Source organism: Microplitis mediator, chromosome 7 (genome assembly GCF_029852145.1).
Source record: "Microplitis mediator isolate UGA2020A chromosome 7, iyMicMedi2.1, whole genome shotgun sequence".
In the NCBI taxonomy this organism is placed as follows: Eukaryota; Metazoa; Arthropoda; class Insecta; order Hymenoptera; family Braconidae; genus Microplitis; species Microplitis mediator.
In genome coordinates this window covers 21,264,154-21,288,247 of record NC_079975.1, presented here as the reverse complement: position 1 = coordinate 21,288,247, position 24,094 = coordinate 21,264,154, and the positions used below count along the sequence as shown (strand labels likewise).

The 24,094-nt window shown below is 33.4% G+C and overlaps 2 protein-coding genes across 3 annotated transcripts in view; one reads left to right on the top strand and one right to left on the bottom strand.

The window, feature by feature from the left end:
• LOC130670888 (3-phosphoinositide-dependent protein kinase 1) overlaps nucleotides 1–24,094 on the bottom strand; it is a 143,345-nt gene that overhangs the window by 109,585 nt on the left and 9,666 nt on the right. The window lies entirely within an intron of this gene.
• LOC130670898 (uncharacterized) overlaps nucleotides 1–24,094 on the top strand; it is a 57,819-nt gene that overhangs the window by 28,582 nt on the left and 5,143 nt on the right. The window contains exon 1 of one of the 2 annotated variants that reach the window (XM_057474513.1): nucleotides 2,242–2,271. The exons of the other annotated variant lie outside the window; for it this stretch is intronic. Within the exon in view, the coding sequence (XP_057330496.1) occupies nucleotides 2,243–2,271 (29 nt within the window). The 5' untranslated portion in view covers nucleotide 2,242. Of the gene's footprint in view, nucleotides 1–2,241; nucleotides 2,272–24,094 lie in introns of those variants that run through there. 2 annotated transcript variants of the gene reach the window in all.

Sequence of the window (24,094 nt, the reverse complement as noted above, 5' to 3'; positions counted from 1 at the left end):
TATGATATAAAGCAACCGAGCGTCTACTTGTCCAGGTGCCTTGGTGCTTAACTCTCCGACGGAAATTCCACGCCTCCATGAATCGCTCAGAGGCTCCCGCGCTCGACAACGAGGTATTTGAACCCATTCTCCGTCCCCACGCGTAACTGTCTGTGGACAGTCTGCCCTCCTCTTGCCGCTGTTCCCGTCAGTGACATCGAGAAGCAGAGAATTCTGGGAGCAGAGAGAGCTCTCTGAAAGAGACCGCATCAAAGGCTACTTTAAACGTCAATTTTCATTTCTCCCTCCTACAATATATGTTAATTCTGCTCCTTTTCATTGTCGCTGGCCTTGGATAAATTATTTAAAAATACCGTCTGCAGAGCATTTAACAATGTTGTCTGTAGTAAACCAGGGTGGGGAATTAGTACATTAAAAAGGCATAACATTGTAGTATATGCAGAAACTGACGCGCCTGTGGCGTCGGGCGTATTTCATTGGCGGGAAACGTGAGAGGCCAGACACGTGGTTCTCATGGCGTCGAATGGACAAAACAAAGGAACCAGTGTTATGTTGTCGTTCCACACATAAGAGAAAATGTCACACGAGTCTTGAGGTTGTAACCACAAGTGAGTACTGTAGTTAAGCTGTTGCGGTAGGTCTGGTTCAACCTGGAACGCGTCATGGGACACTCATCGTCTGTGATTATGAAAAATATCGTGTGAAAAGATTTAATGTTAATGGCATAGTAGTCATCGCGTTTCAGACAGTGTTGATGTTATATGTTGTAGACAGGACCTATAGGTCAATTCAGCGAATGCATCATAACCATCGGTTTCTTTGTGTTTCTCTTTAGACCCATGAATCCCCTCAACGTGTCCTTGAAACTGGAATGGTAGCGCCGTCGAGACGCAGACCTACCGCAACGACTAAACTATCGTACGAAACTGCACATTCGCACGTTCAAGTTTAACACTGTGTTAAATTTTTTTCTACGAACCGACCGATGTCGTGATCAACTTTTTTATTCTTTTTTGTAGCAAAATTATTTTACGTTATTATTTAAATCGAAATTATTAAGTCCATTAATGGCTAGACATACATGTGTATACGCTATTTTAACCTTGAGTGTATACCTGCTCGGTAAAAATGGCGATGAAAGGAATTTGGTTTGCACACGAACCCAAAAATTCTTGGAACCAGTCTCATAAAGGCTGCCGAAGGACAGCGGTCAATTTAGATTCAAGTCCGAAGACTTAAAGTTTCACAAGATGTACGCGCCATTAATGGTGATTTGGACAATTAAATTGGATCAACATTTAATTTTATCACCAGTCATCATCTTACTGTGTGTGGATGGATGTGCAAAAGTGTTTGTAACTAAATCGATTGTTGAACTATTTATTTATTGAGCACATTATATTTTTATAGTGATGTCAGAGTAGACTGGCGCGTCAACAAAAAGGAAGTTGTCTGGTGGCATTTAATGACCTGCGACGCTCTCATGGCGCGCAAAGGCTCAGGGTTAGAGGGTACCCAAGCCATTCCAATACATAAAATATCCATATATATACGACATACATACATCGAAATACGACAACAAGTAGAATAAAATGTAAAGACTGTGTACTGTGTTGTCGCACACGCCGACACTTTTCTGGGTGAAAGAACGACGCAGTAAGCAAGCACCGCCAGCACCCAGTGAAACGATCGAGTAGAAGGGGCTATGGAAGAAATACACCATCGGCATCTCCTTGCCCCTCGTCTGGGCCCCTTTCCTTCCTTCCTCTTTCCCCTCGTGGCAGGACGACGACCCCATCGACCACGACGCACGACCCAGCCCAACCTGATCCTCTTGTTTTCTGTCTTCGTCTTTAACGAATACTCCAAGGAGCCGAGCCATTACCGATTGCCATGGGAAATATTTTTTGGCATAAAGGTTCTTCGGCTCCCTTGTCTTCTTTCGCACGCGCACGTGCTTTATATACGATTTTTATTGGAAGACGCGACTCTCGGCAGCATTCGGGTACTCTCGGTACCTCAAGTAGATGCGGCCTGTACAGTCGTGCATACAGTCACCGAGCCATAATAGATCCGCGAATGTCTGTCTGGGTTGTTAAACTCAACAACCTCTCTTTCTCGGACCTACCAAGCAACCACCTTTGTCTCCTCTGGTATCTCGTTTGCTTTTTTATTCTGTGCTATTGCCCCTCGCAAGCCAAAGTATCTCGAGTCCACAGTTCATGGACGATCGCCCAAAATAATGAACGTCAACAGAAAGAGCAAAAGTGCGTAAGTGACAGAGAAAGAAATATCTTAAATTTTAACTGACAAAGAGAAAGCCTGAAAGCGTACATCGAAATTTTGACATATCCGGTTAGCAGTCTGCGCCTCGGACTTGCCTAGTTTATTTATCCAATTGTATTGTCGATATCAATACTAAAAAAAGCCGAACATAAACCAGCATAAATAAATAAACAACAAATTTCGACAAATAGGTGAGAGCGAGTTCATGGACGTTTTCCGAAAATACGGCGGCGAATGAGTCGTCAGTCTGGCATCTGGCTATGGCGGTTTACTTGTGCTCCTGCATGACATCGTATCTCATTCAGTTAAGCGATTCCAAGTTGTGATTGTCGTTATTGCAAACCGTCTATTTGAAGCGAGACACCAGTAGCGTCGATATATCGAATGCAAGTACCCCAGTGTCTTGCCTTATGTCTCCCATTTATTTTTGATGCTTACTCATGAATCTATTACGAGTTTAAAAATACCTCTTACTTGTACGACACTGTACGCTCGTCGGCAAGAATAAAGAACTAGGCTACTTCTCTAGGAATAGATGGTCCATCACGCGGCTTTATTCTCAGCCTCCGTCGTTGCTATTAATACACCGACACTCGAGACGCCATTCGTCATAAAATGACTCATCCATCTTTTCTATATGCTTTCACTCATTATAGAGCGACCTCACTAGAGATCTATTAAAAAAATAAGTAAATAACAATATTTGTTACCAAAAACTTTGAATAAAATTTTGTTAACTCTTATCGTTATTTTCGATCACCAAATTATTTTTAATTAGCAGACTAAAGATGTTGAATGTTAGTCGTCGCGGGATCCAATAAATAACTCGACCGCTCTTCCTTTGTCCACAATAAACACACGTGATCCTCTATTTTATCTTTTTCCATCCTCTCCCGTTTTTTATTCTATTTCCTGACTATACTTTTTTTTATGTTTTTTTATTTTTGTTTTCATTCTTTTACGTTTTTACTCTTGTGCCAGGCGCCGTAGAATGTTGTACACGCGGTGAATCCACTAGTCCACAGATTATATTCTTTGTGTCCGAGTTTTGCCGTCGGACCGCCGACAGATTCCAAGAATATACATCACATTAGGTGCTTAGGAACCTTCATATGTACACTCGATCTCTCTTCGCTTTTTTGTGAATTCACGATATTTATTAGGTCGATGTTATCCTCGAAATTTTTATTTTATACTTTTTCTTTACCACCCAAATATTCCAATTTTCTTCAACCATTTATACATACGTGCGTACATATTTTTTTAAATTCAAATTTCGATAAATAAAATGGAATTATTAAACATAATTATTCAAACGGCTATAAAATAGATTTGAATAGTTGAAATGTACCCCTTCATTTCTGCACGCAGGTGTTTGCTTTAAACTAAGGCCAATGTACCAGTTCAGTCTCGTTTCCTTATACTCCTTGTTTCCCCCCTTAGTCTGTCTGGCCTCATACCACTTTTATAAACACACCCTATGGATCCATGCCCCTTGATTCTTTCGTTCGCATCTGCGTCTTCGACTCAATTCACAATCGTTTCTTACAATTTTGAATATAAAAAATCTATAGATTCATTTTATCAAGAAAAGTAAACTACGGTTCGCAATCGTAAGTTGAGAAATGAATCCAAAAAGTGAATATTAGACAAAAAAATAATATCAATTACTCAAAAGTCGCCTTAGGATGTCTCATTATACACAAACAATTGTAAGAGGTGTGTATAGCTAGTTGGTGGTCGCACGTAAATCATGTTTTTCAAGGATACCAACCCGAATGGGTTGGCGAGGTCGAGGGTTTAACGGAGGTACACGACAATGAGTGAGAACTGAGAACTAAACTCGACGTCTCAAACCCAAGGGATGAAAAAGCAAGAGAGAAAAGCTTAAATCGATTTATACCTAAAGGGGTTGAAATATCAAGAGACATAGAATCAGAACTTACGTGGGGCGTATCAATGCTTACTTCAATTTATGGTGTTAAATCGAGCGTAGTTGTTGTAACTCTTTGGCAACAGGTATAAAATATTATTTTTTTTTATGCTCGTTGGGATTTTCTGTAAGAAATATTAATCCATTTATCTTCAATATCTTGGTCTTATTTGTTCTCTTATACTATCATCACTTGATTACATACAATGTCTCATCTTACTCAACCTCTGACACCCGACGACTGATCGAGTTAGTACGTAGAGTTTGCTGTACTTGAGTTAAATTGCTTTTGTGCAGCAATAATCTATCTCCTTTTATACGTAGGTATATATAGGCATCAAAACAAAAGAGTAACACTAGAGTCTAGTTAGATTATCGCAAACCACCTCCAAGATGAAGACATATATATAAAACATCTTTGTGTCACAAGTAATCCAGTTGCTATATTGCTGCGGGAGTCTCTGGAGTCATTATCTTACTGTACAGATGCGTACTAAGATTTATTTCAATTTTTTTCATCAAATTGATGACAAGAAAGAAAGAAGAATACATAAATCGCGGGTAAAATCGATTAATTTAATCATGAGGGTCCGGCTTACTTCTTGAAAACTATGACATTAATTGCGTCGAATATCACAAATATGATGTTTTATATAAGGCTGCCAGTGCAATTTGTGTCCCACCAAATTTGCATTGGTCAAATATTATATCAGGGTAAAAATAGGTAATTATCTGGCAATTGTTGAACAGCAAACGAATTGGGGAAGTAACTTTTTTTATATGCTGGCTTTTTTGTATATGAACTGAAGTAGCTGTCAATTCAATTGAAAATTGACCTCATGTTTTTGAAATTAATGCAAAAGGACTAGACAATTGGGATGTCTATTGGAGGATAATTTTTAGATTGATCACCACTGAATGGACTCGTAAAGTAGATTCTCGGAGGGGCACTCTTGGCTCGACAAAAAACTCGAAGAGGGGTGCGTCTGTTGTGTCTGGAGCTGGATCCCTCTTGGGTGAACGCCCTTGGAAGCCAGGCGCAGGCGGAACCTTTTTCGTCCCCCACGGGCGTTCTCGCCCTCACACACTTTCTCTACCCCACGGGTAACCATGCCATGGACTCTATGAGGTGTCTGGACATAATAGCAGCCGGAATCAACGAAGGCAGTTTAGATCCAGACTATCAGCTTTCTCTCTTGGTACATAAGCAGTTTTCCCGAAGGGGATTTATTTTATTCCCAACAGCATGTCTGCTATGTGACTCTTTCTCTCATACTTTTATAATGTCTAACGTAGCAATATGTTTAGATTTATTCGCTCTTAGAGTTATACCGCGTTACTTTTCAAGCCACTACGTGCTCTCAACCAAAGTTATAGATAATCTTATAGGAAAGAAGGATCAGGTGAAAAGCTGGACTCCCACACTCAGTAATACACAGAGATAAAAATATATTATCATTTTATTTATGTTTCGTGCATGAGCACTTATCAATCTCGAAAAATCTAGTGATTGTAATTTATAATGCTATTTTTTCATCTAATTGTTGCAAAATTTTCTTGAGTTGAGTTATAATGTCTTTTGGAAAAGTTTGATTTCCCGTACAAATCAAACTGTAAACAATTTTTGATTAAACAGAAGCAAACAAAAAAAAAACTGTGCAAAGCTAAAGGATTGAATGTACTCTGAAAATCCTGAAATTAATCGCTTTGGTGGATTTCTATCTGAAGACGTAATTGGATTCAGAGAAAGCACTAGATGCAAAAGCTGCATTATAGAATTGGCATTCAAGTCTCGTGGGGTTTGCACTATAATCACCATTCGGCCTTTACTGCTTTCTCACCTTGACTCCTGAGACTTGAGTCTTAAGAAGGGTTAATAAATTCAAAAGTGTAATCGCTTCCCAAGCTGGAAAAGCGTCGACAACTAATTAACAGCACGCGTCACGAATACCCGCATAACGATGGTAGCTTAAAAAAGCTGCTTGTTAGACATTATATCCAGGGCGTGGTCGGTGAAAAAGGCGCCGGTAATATAGACAAGAACGTGCCTGCCAGCGCCCTCACAAAGTTTTCCAGTAAATGCGGGCGATTTATGAAAACTCGTATAACACATAAATGTGCGAATGCAACTTTACACCGAGTATCATAAAATGAGTCAAGAGGCTGTGCAAGGGTGATAAAGCAACAGTGAATGGGTGGGATTCTGAGAAGAGTGGACCGAGCCAAACCATACAACATAACACGCACTCAAAAGTTACTTTGCTAAGCTAAATAAATGACCCTATAAATATTTATTTTATAATTTTAAGCTACTTGCTAAATTAAATGTTGTTTTCATTTAATAATTCTGTTTTAATCATTTAAATTATTATCCTGGAAATTAGAGTAAATGACATTAATAAACCACTCTCTTTAATCAACTTTAACTATTTATAAGTTATCATTTATAACATTACTTTATAACTTGAAATGCAGTCTTAAAAATTCTAATTAAGTATTTAATCACATTATTTATTACAAAAATTACCAGGTTTCAAATTAAGAAATTATGTACTTGGCATGAAATTTTCTACTATTGGGATTGAAAAACTCAATTCCTTGAAACAATAGTATATTGTGTGACAAGGAATGAAACAAGGCGATTTCAGGCTAGGGTGAAGTTGGCTGACATCACCCGCAGTCTGAAATCGTGTTTTATTCTGAGTCACACATCATATTTTTCATGATTACCTGCATCGGAACTTGAAGATTCAGTGTCAGCAGCCAGTAAGAAACAAGTTAATTATGTACCTGAAGATCGGAACGTTTTTCGCGGAACAAAAATAAGAAAAAAGAAATGAAAAGTAAAATATCTACTGGATCTAGATTTCGGAAATGTTTCGCACGTCACCCGAAAATGATAGACCACCCCCAACTACCCCTAAATTCGCCTTTAGACACAAATTTCATGAATTATTTTCATTTTCGTTATGTGAAAAACGTTCCGATCTTCACGTACATAGTTAATTTCAAGCCGATGATGCAAAGAACTGTTAGAGAACGAGAAATATGTGATTTACAGTCAGTCATTAAATAGTAATTAAAACAAAAATATTATTTTCACTCATTTTTTTGTAATTTCATTTGGTTAATTTAAACTGTAACTTAAAAAATGAAGTGACAAGTAAACAAATGAAAGTAATAAGGCTGCAAATGAACATTAAATATAACTGACACCGGGCAGAAACAATTGTGTTTCATCCCAAGGGAACAAACACGCATGTTTCTGCCTTTTGTATGAAGGTATTTTTGAATTACGAATTCGCTGGCAGTTGTTTGCAGCATCGGCTTGAAATTAGCTTGTTTCGACGAGCTGTAGAGACAATGAAACTTCAAGTTTCGATGCTGGTATCATGAAAAAAATTTTATTGCTTAAACAAAAATTCGTTTGTTTTGAGTGAAGAATATTTTCTGAAGCCACATTATCGTGAATTAAATTTTGATGATTTTTAAAATGGAATTTTAAAGAAAAATGGGTATTATTGATTGATCAGTCTCTGTAAGTTTCATCGAAGGATTTAATGTAAAGAAAAAAAATGGCCGCGGATAATTTATAGCTATTATTTATTTTTATTTATCGATAGATTTAAAATGAAATTTAGAACGATTACGTTTTAAGCCCTCGCAGATTGAAGGGGTCACTGAAAAATGACTAAGATATAGCAGTCAACGTCAAGAATTTTTCATTTAAAATATCACATTTTCATTTATTTTTCAATGAGAATGTTTATCAAAAAAATTTAAGCTTGTACTGAAAATCGTGTTACGATAAAAAAATTTTCATCAACAGAAAAAAATAATTTTTGCATTATAAATTGAAAAGGAAAATTATCTTGAGCCAAGAAATTTTTTCTAGTTCTAAGAAAAATTGTGTGTAGATTTCATAATGTAAAATTATTCTTGCACCAAAATAGCTTTTTTTTTCTATGTACTACACGGTAACAAGAGCGGTATCAAAAATGGACTCAATTTTTAACACTACGCAGGGTTGAACTGAAATAACACCGATGTAGTCGGTGTAATTTGGCTGTGTTAAAATACCGGTGTAAAATCGGTGTTAAAAAAAAATCCGCATATAGAAATTAAAAAAAAATCTAGAATTCGGTTGACCCTGCGGGCCAGCCACAAAACTTCCCGCTGTTTTCAAACTCAAAAACGGTATTTTCAATATTTCGACAACAAAAATTATTTTCTCGAGGTTCGTTTCGGACAATGGACACCCTGTGACTGTTGTCATCGAAGGAAGCCTATGACTATGTTTGTTTTAGGAATAAGTGTCAATAATATGAACATTCTTTGTTTTCTATGACGTATTCTCACGGAAAAAACTTAAAAAATGGAGACAAAAAAATCTGGGCGACGGTTCGCCCTGTGGCAACGCATGACCCTACATCTCCTGGACTTGCTCAGTTTTTTTTTACAGTGGTAAATAAATTCTTTTATTTGAAATCAAATTCTGCGATAATATTATTTTGTTAATTTGGTATAAAAAAGTAGTGAATAAAAACACAGCTTTTGTTTAATAAATTTGATGTTAAAATTAAAAAATATACGAGTTTTTTAATTGATATGACTAATAAAAGACTCTTATTGAAGATATAAACTAAAGCCGTAGAATAAACCAAATAAGTAATGAAACGCGTGTTTTTTTTTTTTAGATTCATTTCGAGTTAATACTAGAAAAACTTTTAGTGGCTACGAAGCACTTTAGTACTGAGAGTGTCGGGAGTACAAAATTTTTCCTTCTTTTATGTCCATCAACCTTTAATTCCGAAAAGTGAAGTGCGCCTCTGCCTTTTCTTCCCACGATACCTATATCCGAGTACTTGGTTCTCTCTCATCCTATATATTTGATGAGAGAAAAGAGCACTGAATCCAACCTTGACGTATGAATTAACGAACCAATGATAATTAAAAAAGGAAGCTATTTTTGTAAATGTAATTTCATTATTTAGCTTTCAGTTAAAATTTAGCTTATTAAAATATACCAAACTAAATAATAACTTAAATTGAATAAAATATTTTGAATATTTATATATTTATATATATTCATAAAATAAAGATATTTATGTTTCAAATTGAACTTTGTAAAGAGTCTTATTTAATCTTAAAATGTATATGACCGGTGTATTAGTGAAGCTAATGATTACGTTCTTGAAACTTTCAAAGTAAAGATTTAGTTTTATCTAAAAATTAGTTTCCAAGGCGACAGAAAATGAGAGAAGAGAGTTTAGTTTCATAAAGTTTATCGTACACGAGTTTCCATTTCAGTATCTGATATTATATTCACTTTAATCATCTCAGTTTACAAACGTTTTTATACATTTTACTGTACTCAATAGAAAAAAAATGAATTTTATTATATTAGAAAATCTTAAATTTATGAGAACTAAAATTATGCGGGTGATTTAACGGGACAACTTTATCTATATTAATAAATTCGAGGACATTTTTTGTAACAACACTAATCCCGAAAATTACTAAATATATTTACATGAAACTCATACCATAAGATTATTTTTTGTGGTTTAAAAATAGTTCAAGTACCATGGAAAGGCAGGCTAAACGGAAATGAGTGGGCAAAACGGACCACTCAATATATTGTTGGCTATAAAAAATACATAAGATATCTTTTTCGCTGAGTTCAAATTTTATATAAGATATTCAATAATTTCATTTTTTCGGCAACTTTATTTACTAACGGTACTGCAAATCTCTTGTTTAGATTACACAGTTATAAATTTTGTGTATTTGTGTTAAAACATTATTTGGTTAAATTTTTTGTGTTGATTTTTAACACAGAAATCTGTTAATTCAACACAAACCGTTTGTGTTATTTTACTTTGACAGATTTTTTGTGTTAAATAATTGGAAAATCTAGAATGTAACACATTTCTTGTGTTATTCGAAAATTAACACAAAATTTGTGTTGTTTGACTAAACGTTTCCGCGCGATTCTTCATTACTATAACCAAGCGAAGCATTGTAGCAGCATTGTCTGCAGAGAAATTTGGATTATAATTTATTTACAATTAAATATATACATTTTACAATGAAATTTAGATAACTTTCATAGCTTTTAGACCTGGTTCAATTGTTCGCTAAATTGACATAAGTTCTACTAAGGGTAGATCAGTATACTTGAGTTGGTTATGTTATGTGCTTATGTTTATTAGTTGATTTTAACACGAAAAATGTGTTAAATTTACACAAATGTTCTGTTAAATGTACACAAATTTTCTGTTAAAAGAACAGATTTTATGTGTTCAGTTTTGTTTAACATAAAATTTGTGTTAAAGATCAACACTAACGCAATGTTAATAAAAAATTTGATTGTAGTCATTTTTTTTAAACAAAAGGAAGTTACTTTTTTTCGAAGGGTGGTCTGCTTTGCCTGCCCGGGGAAATAGTATATTACATACCTAGGCCAGTAAAATAAGAAAAGTCTCAGAGCACATGTAATTGTTGGCCGAGGCGAAGCCGAGGCTGACAAACATGTGGTCTGAGGCTTTCTTTTTTACTGGCCAAGGTGCGTATACTATTTTTCTGCTCGACGAAGCCGGAAAGTTGCAACTTCGTTTAGGGCAGCGGCCCGAAAGTTGCCACTTTCCGGCCGGAGAGCAGAAAAAATTTTTTTTCTAGGCGTTGATAGTCTTTTCAAATGATAATTAATCATTTCATATATTTATTGTACAAAACTCTATATTAATAAATAAGTAGACATTTTTTTAGGAAAATTTCTCACGAAATTCGGAGGGTCAGAAGTCGAATTCGTCCAAAAAATCGGTCAGCAATTTATTTTTAGAGTAAAATCTGAGATTTTTTATATTTTTCAACGAAATAAGGATTTTATTATGGGGATAAAATTTACCAGCTTATTCTAAAGAGAATTTCAAAATTGAAGGCTGATAAACCAATGAGAATGATGAAATTATTTTTCAACATGTTTGATTTTTAGTAATTACTTTTAAAATATGAGTTATTAACTTCAGAAAAGTTTTAACGCTAAAAATTTTATCACTGCCCAGCGAAGCGGAGGGGGAGGTATCGCTATTCGCATCAATAATTAAATATATTCAATTTTCATAATAAAACAAATAAAATTACTCCATATATAAAAATTAATTGCCATTTGAAAAAAATACTTGAAATTGAATGAGACAATATAAGGTATTCAAGGGTGCGGAAGAAAAATAGTACTAATGCTCTGGATGATGAGCATGGAAGGAAAAAAGTTAAAAAAAAGAAGAACTAAGAGAATACGTGGTGTGGTAATAAACATTATTTGGCACCTACTTGACATGGTCATTTATTACCCGAGTTTTTCTTCACTTCTACACTGTTCTATATTGGGTATTAGTTTAACGTATTGGAAATTTAACTAAAAACCTCAAGGCAGGCGAAAACAATGCCAAAATTTTTGAATCACTTTTTTGCCAAACTTGTTACGGCTGATTAATTATTAGTTTCTATATTACTTATTTATTCCAGTCTATATTTTTTGCCGTAAAAATAAATCACTATTTATTTAATTGAATCCCAGGATTTTTTTAATCATACAACAAATAAATAAGTTGTAATACTATTGAAAACTTGTGTATGAATAGAACGTTAAAAGCTATTGAAACAAAATTTTAAACTATTAATTAATTTATGAATGAAAGTTAAATTTACTAAAACTATTATTTCATAAAACGTCCTGTTAAAATTACTTTTTTTTTTAAAGCAAATGAATCGTTTATTTGAAAAACCCCATAAGTCAAGAAAACAAAATTTTTCAGGAAACACAAAAAACATTTTTTTGAAAAAAATTGACATTAAAATAATAAATAAATAATTGATTACTATAATGTTAGCGTCCCTGAAAAAGATTCCAACAAGAAAAATTTAATTTTTTAACTGAAACTACTTAAAAAAATTATTTAAAGTTGATTGACTTATGGGGTTTCTCAACCGAACAGAAAAAAAGTTATAAAACCATTGTTTTTTTAAATTGTTCCACTCAAATCATTTATTAGACTGATAAAATGAAGTATTAAATATGTATTTGAACTCTGAAACTCAGAAATTACAAAAAATTATAATCAATTTAAACATTTTAATTAGTCATACAACAGTCAACAATAAAACAACATTTGAAATTAATTTCCCAAAAAAGCGCGAATTTTAAATAAAAAAAAAAAATTATTTCTGTAAAACTAAAACTGCACATGTTTATTTGAGTCATTGACTTATGGGGTTTCTCAATTAAATGAAATTGCTGTCACCCCGTTAATTTTTTTTTAAACACTGATTTGCTGCATATTTTGATTTTTTTCTATGGAGAGACATCCAAAGAATCCAAAAATGCAAAAAACCCAATTTCGTAAAAAACATGACTTATGGAGTTTCTCAAATAAGCGATTCAAATGTAGAAATCTATTTGTCAGTCTAATGTTAAAAATTTACGAAATATATAGTAAGTGTAACTCAGGTTTTTTTAAATTAATAAAAATAATTAAGAACTGCGTTAAATTAGAAAAAAAATTGGAAATAGTAAACTGCAAAAGGCTCATTAGCCTTAAAAGCATTTATATTGCAGCAACTGTAAATGTTTTCATTCTTTATATTCATATTTCTCATTGTTTATTTTTTTTTTTATCAACATCACTGGTTTATAAAATATAATAAGCAACAAGAGTCAAGTAGAATGATAATAAAAAACTAGAATGGTAATTACAGCTGAAAAAAAGGACAATTAACAACTACCCAATTGGGAAAAACGAAAAAAAAGGTGTTTTACAAATAAAAATACAGTAAATAAATGAATTTAAATAGTAAAAAGTCTGGAATACAGTCATGTGTACGGTTTGATTTTCATCAGACCGAGCCTATCCCACTAACATGAGGGAGAGTAAAAGGGTGGATCCTAGTGGATCAATAGTCCCTGTCTGGCCTCACCCTCCAGTTCTAAACCTCAGTGCCCTCATTCGCCACCACCGCCACGACTCGACTTGAAACTCGACTCCCGCGTTCTCATATCTACTGGCTATATGTGTGTCTGTATTTTACACTTACACCGGTGACAAAGTCCTCGAGGGGTGTTTGCACGAGTTCATGACAGAAACTCCGTACAGTAGACTCGAGCCCCGTCAATGTGGTTGACCCATTTTTTTCAGGGTTTCACCTGTTTTATCTCTCCTCTATTCGCTCTTTGAATACACAACCCCAACTCTTTAAACAGTCTCGGTATACTGTGTTCTACAGCTACAATATCAGCTCTATAAGAAATATGTGTGAGCTTTAAAATAATGTAATTGCCCTGGATTCCAATCAAAATTTTACTGCCCATATAAAACAGCTCCATTTCGTAATATTGCCAATGATAAAAGCGCTTTTAAAACTTTACTTGATGGATCTTTCGTTGCTTATATAACTTTGATACTAAGAAAAGTATATACAAAATAATTATATACATTTATTATAACCAGACGTACACGCTATTATCGATAATTTTTTAGCATGTCAAAAACAAAATGTCCAGAGTCCTACGCATTATCCAATGGACTGGCGTTTCCGTAACGGGATGATGTACTTTACGGAAATTATCTTGTCAACTCAACTTACACAAATGTTTTATCGATTAATTAAACAAAACATTTAATATACACATCAGTATGTAGCGTCTGATCAATTATCTATTTATATATCTGTATATATAACGGCAGTTATAGAATTCAAATAATGGTAAATAAATTTTGAAGCATATCTGCGCCGAAAGTTTAAATTCCTGCTCTGAGTAGCGGGAAGAAAGTCGAATTTTTTCTTATGAGAAAACAAAGGATGCGAATTTACGCATGCGCCATTCTTCCCGCAAAAATTAAAACTTTCAGGTGTAGATCTGGTAAAAAATGGAAGATAAGACGCCTTCGGCTCGGGTAGGCAATTATACAAGCGAGTTGGAATGCCCTTTTTTCCCTAGATGTGTAATTTACTATTTTTCATATCATTTGCATTAAAAATCGCGAGCCACTCGAAATAAGCCAATTTTAGACCATGCGATTTACTGGACAAAAGCTGATCAATTTCTTTTCTAGAGAAAAAACTCATGTTTCTGCCCACTAAATTAGTTTTTAACTTTATTTCATCCCTGTCAGAATCGCATTTGTTTATTGTAAAGCTCTAAATATTTGTCTTTCTAATAACCAACTAAACTGACAGTCGTATGTTTGAAAATTGGAAAAAACAATATGAGACCCTATAAAGAAAATTATTGAATTAATCAAACGCCTTTATGTTCTTTGCAAAATTAAGGTACCGCGGGTAATAACGCCTGTCGGGTAATCAGGCCTAACTGACAGAACTGATATTTAAAATAACCGCCTTCGCTAAAGGCTACTCTAGTAGAAGGGTCTTACATAGAAATGTTACGACAAGTTTATAGAGTCTCGATACCACGTTCCCTGTCTTCTATATTTCATCATTCGTCATATGATGTCGTAGCGCATAAGAAATTATAAAAAACAATCTAGTCTTCTGTCTTTAAAAAAGTGTTGTTGCTAAATTTAAGTGATGATTCATCTCTAATACCAATTTTATTAAGTATAATTAAACTATTCCAATTTGTTCAACCCGTAGGCCTTATTACCCTACCGTAGTAAAATAAGGCCTATTCGTACGGTTTTTGTAAAAGTTTAATTTTTTGTTTGTTTGTGGTATAAATTACCATTACTTCATTATATTTTATGGCTAATGTATTGAAATAAAGATTAATGATACATTTCGATAATTAAATGCAATATTTTCGATTCTATTCAAAATCTCCCTTAGCTAGGCCTTATTACCCGCCGATACCTTACTCAAATTTGTTTATTTGAAATATTGAATTATATTCTGGCCGTCTGTTTTGACTGACTCCAGACATCATAACTCATCAATATCAATGCGAATAATAAAGACAAATACTGCGTAGATAGGATGAAACACGATTTTGAACTTCGGGTGACGTCAATCCTCACCTTCAGCTCGGGCAGTCAACTTCGCCTTTATCTAAAGTCGTAATTTCATCCCTTGCTACGCAAAATATTATTTCTTTTCTTTGCTATTTTTGAGTTCAGTTGTACAAAAGCATTATTCAAAAATAATGTAATCCGAAAATGAAATTTACCAGGCAGAGACGATTTAAGGATGCGAAATTCGTTAATAAAGATCTCTTAAATACGGCAGATGATAAAAACAACGAGATTTTGAAGATTGTTTTATGAAATTTTTTTAGTTGGCTAGCAAGAATATCCAGAAAATCCATTCGACATTAAACTCGTATATTGTGACGGTACTCGACCATTTTATGCGGCAACAGAGTGAGTGAGGACTCGCTTCGTTGCTTACCATCCTCTTGCAAGTTATTCGCTGTGCGAAAACAGTAAGCAGCTTTACGACAATCCTAGCGTCGTGAATGTTACTTTTCCGACGTCCCTTCTTTATTCCAGTCTCACTTTAGTTTTTGTTCCTTTTTAGGATTTTCCTGTTCCTTACATCACAAATTTACGTTTCGCTTAAAATGTACGTCTTTAATTTACTATAACAGTATTAATTCACATTTATTTTATCTCTGTGATTGCTTAAAAGCGTTCTCAAGTACTATCCGTTTATTTTTCTTTAAAAAAAAAACCCCTCAGTAATTCTCGTCAGTAGTGAACTATGAACTTTGCTGTTTCTGGAAGTATGCCCCAGTGACCTGTGAACTTTTGGTGATTTTTAATAGCAATAGTTAAAAGTCCAATGGATAAATGTAGACAGAAATATGGGCATTCACGTGGCATGGTGGCATATCTTTGTCAGGAAATGTCGAATGTCCCAGTATGACGCGCATGGATCCCTTTACGGGCGTGTCGATGCGTCGCTATCGTACCCTTGTCCTCTGTTACTGATCGATCGCAACCCACTGGGCGCGCGTGTCCGTTTTCGTTGAATGCCAGACGTCCCTAGAAATTTCTATCTAAAATCGACCGTGTCGATCCCGTTGCTGATACACGACGACCAATTATATGGTTAACTCTATTACAAAACCTCTGCCCTTTTGTGCATTGCCTCCGTTCTTGACATTTTAAAAATCATCGGTACAATAGTTGCTCGGTAAATGACAGATTTTTATTTTTACTCCCAGAATTAAAATAATCTAATTATGTGATCAATATTTATATGATTTTTAAAATCCAGAGGTTGTTTAAGAACAGCCTTGGAAAAAAGGACTACCTGAAAGAATTGCGCGTCTTATTACCCTAGAATATTACATGAGTATAGGGTTAGCACGCGATGACCCAGACAGGGTGGCGACTGTTCACCACGCTAAGGACACCTGTACTCACTCTACTTTCTTCATCAGATATTGTAACAGAACATTACTTTTTCTTGTTATTTTTAAAACCACATTAATTAAATATTCTATCAACTTCAAACTCTATTAAAATAACAATATATTAATAATTTAAAAACTTGGGTACAAATTTCATAGAATGAACTTTTAATGTTTGTACTTAAAGTTTTTAAACCGTTACTTCTTACATTTTTAATTTGAAATTAATAATTTCCTACCTACTTCAGTAAATGAATTTGTTTGATGGTATTTCTTTCATACTACGATCTTTTTTTTTATCTATGAAAAAGGTTAATATCCAAAACAAAATTTTTGGTAATAAAAAAAAATACGTCTTAAAAATAATAATATAAAACGTCAAGAGTATAGACATTTATAAAAGTTCATAATTGATGAATAAATTGGGTTTCTACGTTAAAAAAATTCAAAATGAGGACACTGCGCGAAACAAAATCGAGTGGGGCTGAGAAATAAAAAGGGGAATATAACTGCGGGTATTATTGTTCGGAGAAAAAATAAAATATATGACTGTAGTATCTCAAGTTAATGGAATATTTAATAAAATTAATCAATAAAATTAAATTCTATTAATAAGAATAACTATTTTAATAAAATTTTCAAGCTGGATAGAAAAGCAATACAATAAAAAATCCAATTAATAGCGAAGGCCACGAAAACTATACAAAGGTTTAATATTGAATGTTTTTTTTGGTATCACTGCATGATTTTTCGACTTGCATTAACTTGACAAAATAAAAAAATGGATATAGTAAAAAAAATCTGAATCGAAGTAAAACCCATGTCTTGAAAAATAAAGACTGTAATATCCGAGAGCCCTGCGAAAATAAAAAGTTACTGTCTAATTAAAGTCAAAATCTAATAACCAGTGAGTCGATAAAGCCGAGGTTTTAGTGAAGCTAAAGCTCACAATCCATATGGAACAGCTCGTCATACAGGATATAAATGAGTAAGACTTTTATCGAGGATACGAGATTAAGCGGGTTTGAAAAAATAGGGCATCCAGTAAGAGAGAGCTCTCTGCAACCCTGGCGGGCCGATCAAGGTATGCTGAACGGGCGAATGGCGAATCCCTACTCGCACCCGTCCTGGGGGTGGCGTAGTACTCGAGAAGGAGAACGGAGTTTATCGACCACTGACGTCATCCACCCCCACTAGACTACGTCACGTTTACGTTCTGCAGCGTATAAGAAGGGCGTAAGGGAGGATGATTGATTCAGGAGCGTCATAAACTTTTTTTGTCACCCCAAAACAGATACTAAGTAACATAAATAATTGGTTTAAATATTTTACACGCATAAATTATAATGAGAATCTTGATTTAAAAATTTATCGCATTGACCAAACATTCCATTATGAAGTTATTTGAGTTTAATAGTCTTGCGTCGTAAATTCTAAACCGCAAACTACAAAGTAAACACTTGGCTAATTGGCAAAGTTAGATTATACCCAGTATATTCAGTATAGTTGCATGATAACAATTGAATTACAATCGTAAATGTGTCGTACAATGTAAAGTATACAAGACAAAAATTAAACATAAAATCATTATTATCAGGGCACTAACACACCCAATTCTACGACGATCCTGCGGCTGGCTAAGTCCTGAGTGCACAAGTATTGATCGAGCCTTTCTGTTTCCCCTGTTTCATCCCCTCGGACTACGTACTTTGCAGCTCAACCTTCTCCTGGTCTCTTTCCCCAAGCCGCGAATGGGCGAACGCGGGAAAACTCACTCCTATTTTTTTCTCGAGGGATCGTGTGCCAGCCCTCTACTACTGAAGAAAAAAAATGCCTGAACTCTACTACTACTCCTACTACGACTACTACTACTACTACTACGGCTACTACAATTACTACTACTACGTCGTAGAAATGAACAAGTTTTGGATTCTCTCATGATTTGTTTTTCTCATTACTCGTAAAAATCTCTCACTCATCAGTTCAGCCGTAATAACTCACCATTTTTTTAACTTATCGTTATGAAAATTTGAAATTTTCAATATAAAAGAAGTTATTGATTTCAATACAATTATCGAGAATCAAGTTTTCAATAGATGTCGATATGTCAATATCCGAAGAAGCTATCCGACTATTTCTAGAGTCATGTCTGAATGTGTATTCTCCGAAAAATATAACTTTTGAATAACTTCGAAACTTATATACTGATTCATCTCGAAATCGAAGGAGCCCGAAGCTCAATAAACTGTCAATATTTGACTTATCAAGTCTTTTTTATTGTCGTAAAAAGTATTTCAATTGGTCAATTAAAAGATAACCCTGAAAAAATTTTTTATAAGATTTTCTAAAATTTTACACAATAATCATTTTTGAAAAAAAAAAAAAACTTTCGACTAGATCATATATTAAGCTAGTAGATGAGGACATTACTGAGACGGATTAAGTATATTTTTTATTGATGAAAAAATCCCAGTGGCTACTGGGCTCGAACCCGGATCCTTCCGATTCTAAGTCTTTGCTATTATCCACTGCGCTAACCAACGCACGAGATCGCGTACGAATGAATAATATTGCCAAGAAAATATTTAAAAAATAACTGATGAATTTACTGATGTTTTTATCCTCAAATTTTATGTAGGAAAGACATCAAAATTACACGGTAAGAAATGCATGGCGTTCAACACCATGCTGGTATGGTCTTAAGACAGATACCAAAATAGAGTGTGAAATATTCCAAGACAGTATTGTAACAAGTCCCAGAAATATGGCGTTATTTACTACACTGTATAGTACTGGAGCTATTGTATTGCTTACACGTATGCATAACAGGCACGGCGAAACAGCATGACCCTGAGACCCATACTACAATTCCGAAGGCACAATGCTACTAGTTTTTCCCGCCATAATTTCTGGCGTGTCAATCAATATATACTATCGTATTACCGCCAAAACTATATAGATGACGTTAGACTAGGTTTATCGGCCAGAAGCAATGTGGATACGGCAACGCAGTATGGGCCTGACGGCCATACTGACACTGCGGCGTCCGCGACAACTATTGCCAATGTTACTATTCCCGCAATGGTTGAATCAACTATGCATACAATTTTATAACCTATAAAAATCTTCGATATCAGTATGGCGTTCACGCCCATACTGGCATAGTGATATCCGCAAAATATTTCTTACCGTGTACGAATAGGGCTTCACTCAAGATCGAGATTGTATTAGTCTTGTCTTGACCTCGTCTCGATTTGTCAAGACAAGACCAAGACGATATGATAGATCGCAATTCAAGACCAAGACCAATATCATTAAAAACATCTCGCTAAGTCTTGACAAGACATAAAAAAATAAGTATAAGTATATGAGAATTACTCGTATAAGACTCTATGCTTTGAGAAAGATTATTAATTAATTATAATAATGTTTATTAGGTTAAAAAGTTAAAACATTTTAGAAGTACTTGAAGCGATCAAGTATATTTATATAAGATTTAAAAAATAATGAATTTTTCCTTTATTGAAAAAAAAATACTTGACTGTGTGTTATATTATGACTGATATTAAGAAAATTTCAGGTTATTCAAGACCAAGACGAGATCTTGACAAGACAATACAAGACAATATTATTAATAACTTATTTTTCGAGATCGATGCAAGACTTACATTTTGAAGTCAAGATCAAGACGAGATCAAAGCTTTCGAGATCAAGACAAGACTTTCCCAATCTTGTCTTGTCTCGGCTCGAGTGAAGCCTTATGTACGATTTATCAGCGAGTATTTTAAAGTTTTCTCAATTAAGCTCCCGTACAAAAAATATATAAATAACATATATGTCCCATATAGCCGATACATTGATGCATATATGTCACATATATATTTTTTCGTGTGGGCTCAATTTTAAAAAAATTATTCGAGTTCGAAAACGATAAAAAGTTTTGAATAATCCCCAGTCATAAGTATTTGTAAGATTTCTATTCGCAACGCATCGTTACCGATAAGTATACGAATAAAAAAAAAAAATAATTTAATGAAATGCATAAATGAAAACGATTGAAGTTGAAGCAGCCGGAACAAATTAACAAGCCGAAGTTACGTAAATATAAAAATACCATTTTACATCCGGAAGTTGATGATAACTGTCTAAGCTATGAATTACTCAGTATAAATATATAACAATATTTATTTATGTTTAATTGGCTCAGCTCGTGTATTCAAACTCACAGGATATACTGAGGTTAAATCTTTAAAATAATAAAAAATATTTTTGTGGCTTTGATATTTTACAAATACATATTTGCATCATGAAACTTTGTTGTTTTGCAAGAGGATATGAACAAGAATAAGAAGACTATCAGTATAAATGTTGAACTTATTGTCTGCATTTGGCAAAAATAGAAAGCCAGCTATTATGAATGGAATAATAGTGGCAGTTATTGGTTGCGAAGAAGAAGCTATTCAGTGCGAATGGAACGAGGGTTAAAAATAGTCAGACAATATACTTCAGTTAGAAGGTAGATCGTTTTTGTTCGTTTACTATAAAATGAAATCGAGCAATTGAAAAAAAAATATATATATAGATATAGAAAAAAAATTAAAGAAGAAAATTCTATCATTCGATCTCACTCAATCGCGCGCGCCCATAGATAAAAGTGGAATGGCCATTCACCTCGTTAGGGTGGTATTGCTGCCCATAGATTCGAGAATCCGTAGCAATAACAATGGAAATAGAATAGGGTGAAAGGGCTCAAGTTAATAAGGCTGTCATTTTTTCAATTATCTTTTTATATTTATTTAGTTATTTTTTTCAAAATTTATTTCTATTTTGTTATCGTCTACAGAGGGTAAACTTTTGTTATCAATTTTTCGTTCAATTACTGATAAATAATTAAAGCATACATCACATTAATTCCGATAGATTTCTTTAAATAAATGGATAAAGCTAAATCTTTTTTACGCAATCGCGATGATAAATATGTTATAAAAATAAAATTTTGTTTATATTTAACACATCAGAACATGATAGCTTTAATTCAATAGTTATGTAAGAATTATGTAAAAGTATTTTTAATTATTTACATAGAAAAAAATAAACTGTAATATTTACTTATATAAAGTAATGAATGACGAAGTAATCAGTAATCACTAATAAATACAATGCTATGTTGTAATTTAATGATTTTCATTTGTTATTGTTTATGACTTATAGTAAAATGACTAAATTTTCATTCTATTTAAAAGTGACACTCAAAGCACATGGAGATAAAATTATAAGAACAGTTTATATGCATTTATGGGAATGGACTATCTTATTATTAGAAAAATTGGTTCCGACACAGAAAAAGAGATTTTTTAGGCGCAAGAAATTTTTTGTTTTAATTTCATACTCGGAGAAAAATGTTGGCTCGAAACCTAGCAATTTTTATTATGCTGTCGACTAAACTTGAAACAAGAAGGGAAGCATCTAAAAAATTATTGAGCTCATACGAAAAATTATTATGCTGTATCACAATACTTACTACGCGCGAGAAACTTATTGATATGCTTTAATAATAATTACTTTCATACATTATAATAATTGTGATGCGGCATAATAATTTTTTATAAGAGCATAATAAATTTTTGGATGCTTCACTTCCTGTTTCAAGTTTGGTCGACAGCATGATAAAAATTGTTAGGTTTTGCGGCAACATTGTTCTCCGTGTAATGTCAAAATTTTCTTGCGGCGAAGAAAATTTCATGCACCAAGAAATATTTTTTTCTGTATTTACATTTGAAAATTATTTCTATACATTATAGAAAATATTACTATAATTATAGAAACAGTTTTCAAAATATAGGATTTGCTCTCATAATGCATTTGAATCATTCCCATAATATTATTGAAACATTTCCGTTAGTTTGTTCTCCGTCCATAAAAGTAGTGGTTTGTAAAATGATATTGCAAAGTATACTAATCATTTTTAAAAATAGTAAAAAATTTCTGTTTCAAATTCAAATAATTCTATGCGGTTCATTGCTATTTCAGAAAGTAATTTTTAAAGTTTATTTTTTTCAGTAAATGTATTAAAAATTATTAACTAAATATTTTTTCATCAGATTCTAATAATACTATATTTTAATTAAAAATTAACCAATTACTGCGCCTATGATTAACTTAAGTACGTAAAAGTCCAAAGTTTATGTATTTTCTACGAACGTTGAAATAGTATTTTTGGTAACGCTTCGAGTTCAATCGTATTACACTCGACTATAGATGTTATTCACGTGAAAAAACGAATGCCAAAATAGTAAAGTAGGACATGGGACACGTTGCATTTATTTCCGCGCCAGACGGGCCGACCGCGGCGAGACATACGTCGCGACGAGGGTTAGAAGAGGGCAGTAACAAGGTATACATTTCTAGCTAGTCCAAGAGCTTTCCTGTAAAACCAAAATTAGAGTGAATCACCCGACTTTACATGCACGAACCCAAATAGATTTCTGTTACTATCATGCCATAAAGTCATCGATTATTGTTATCCTTACGGGCTGTGTTAATAATCGTTAACTTGTGTACAAACATAATATAGACATAGATAAATCAATTTTTGTAATAGACCTTTAAATAAACTATAATACGCTAACGAGATTTTGTTTTTATTTTCATTGTTTCATGACTAATGGACATTACAGTCACACAATAACAAGTTACAAAAGTCAAAAACCTATTCATTATATTTTATGAAATCGCTTTTATTAAATTTAAAGTCAGTTAAAATTTTTTAGTAAATCCATTATGAGTTTTGATAAGAAATTACGAATGCTTTCAACCAATTATTGGAGATGATGTTTAAAAATTTTATAAACTATATATAAAAATTAAAAATAGAGAGAAATTCCTATTAGAAAATGGGTCAGAATATAGTTATCAAAAAACCGATTGCTTAATGAACATCAAACTACAGTTTCAAAAAGTTCCCTAAAGAAGATTATACACGCAGAGAATTTTACGGTATTTTTTGCATCAAAAATTTATACAAAAATTACTATAGTCATAGTAACATGAGGACAGTATGGAATTATTGTACAAATTACCAATACTGTAGAAATTTTTAAAATACATCGAACAGAATTTACAAGGTGCATTGTAATTTTGACAAAGCAACAGATAAAATTTATACCAACTGCACAGTTAGAACTTTTGTGTATTCGTGTTAAAAAATTATTTGGTTAAATTTTTTATGTTGATTTTTAACACAAAAATCTGTTAATTCAACACAAACCGTTTGTGTTATTTTACTTTAACAGATTTTTTAGGTTAAATGATTGGAAAATCTAGAATGTAACACATTTCTTGTGTTATTCGAAAATTAACACAAAATTCGTGTTGTTTGACTAAACGTTTCCGCGCAATTCTTCATTACTATAACCAAGCAAAGCATTGTCTGCAGGGAAATTTGGATTATATTTTATTTACAATTAAATATATACATTTTAGAATTAAATTTAGATGACTTT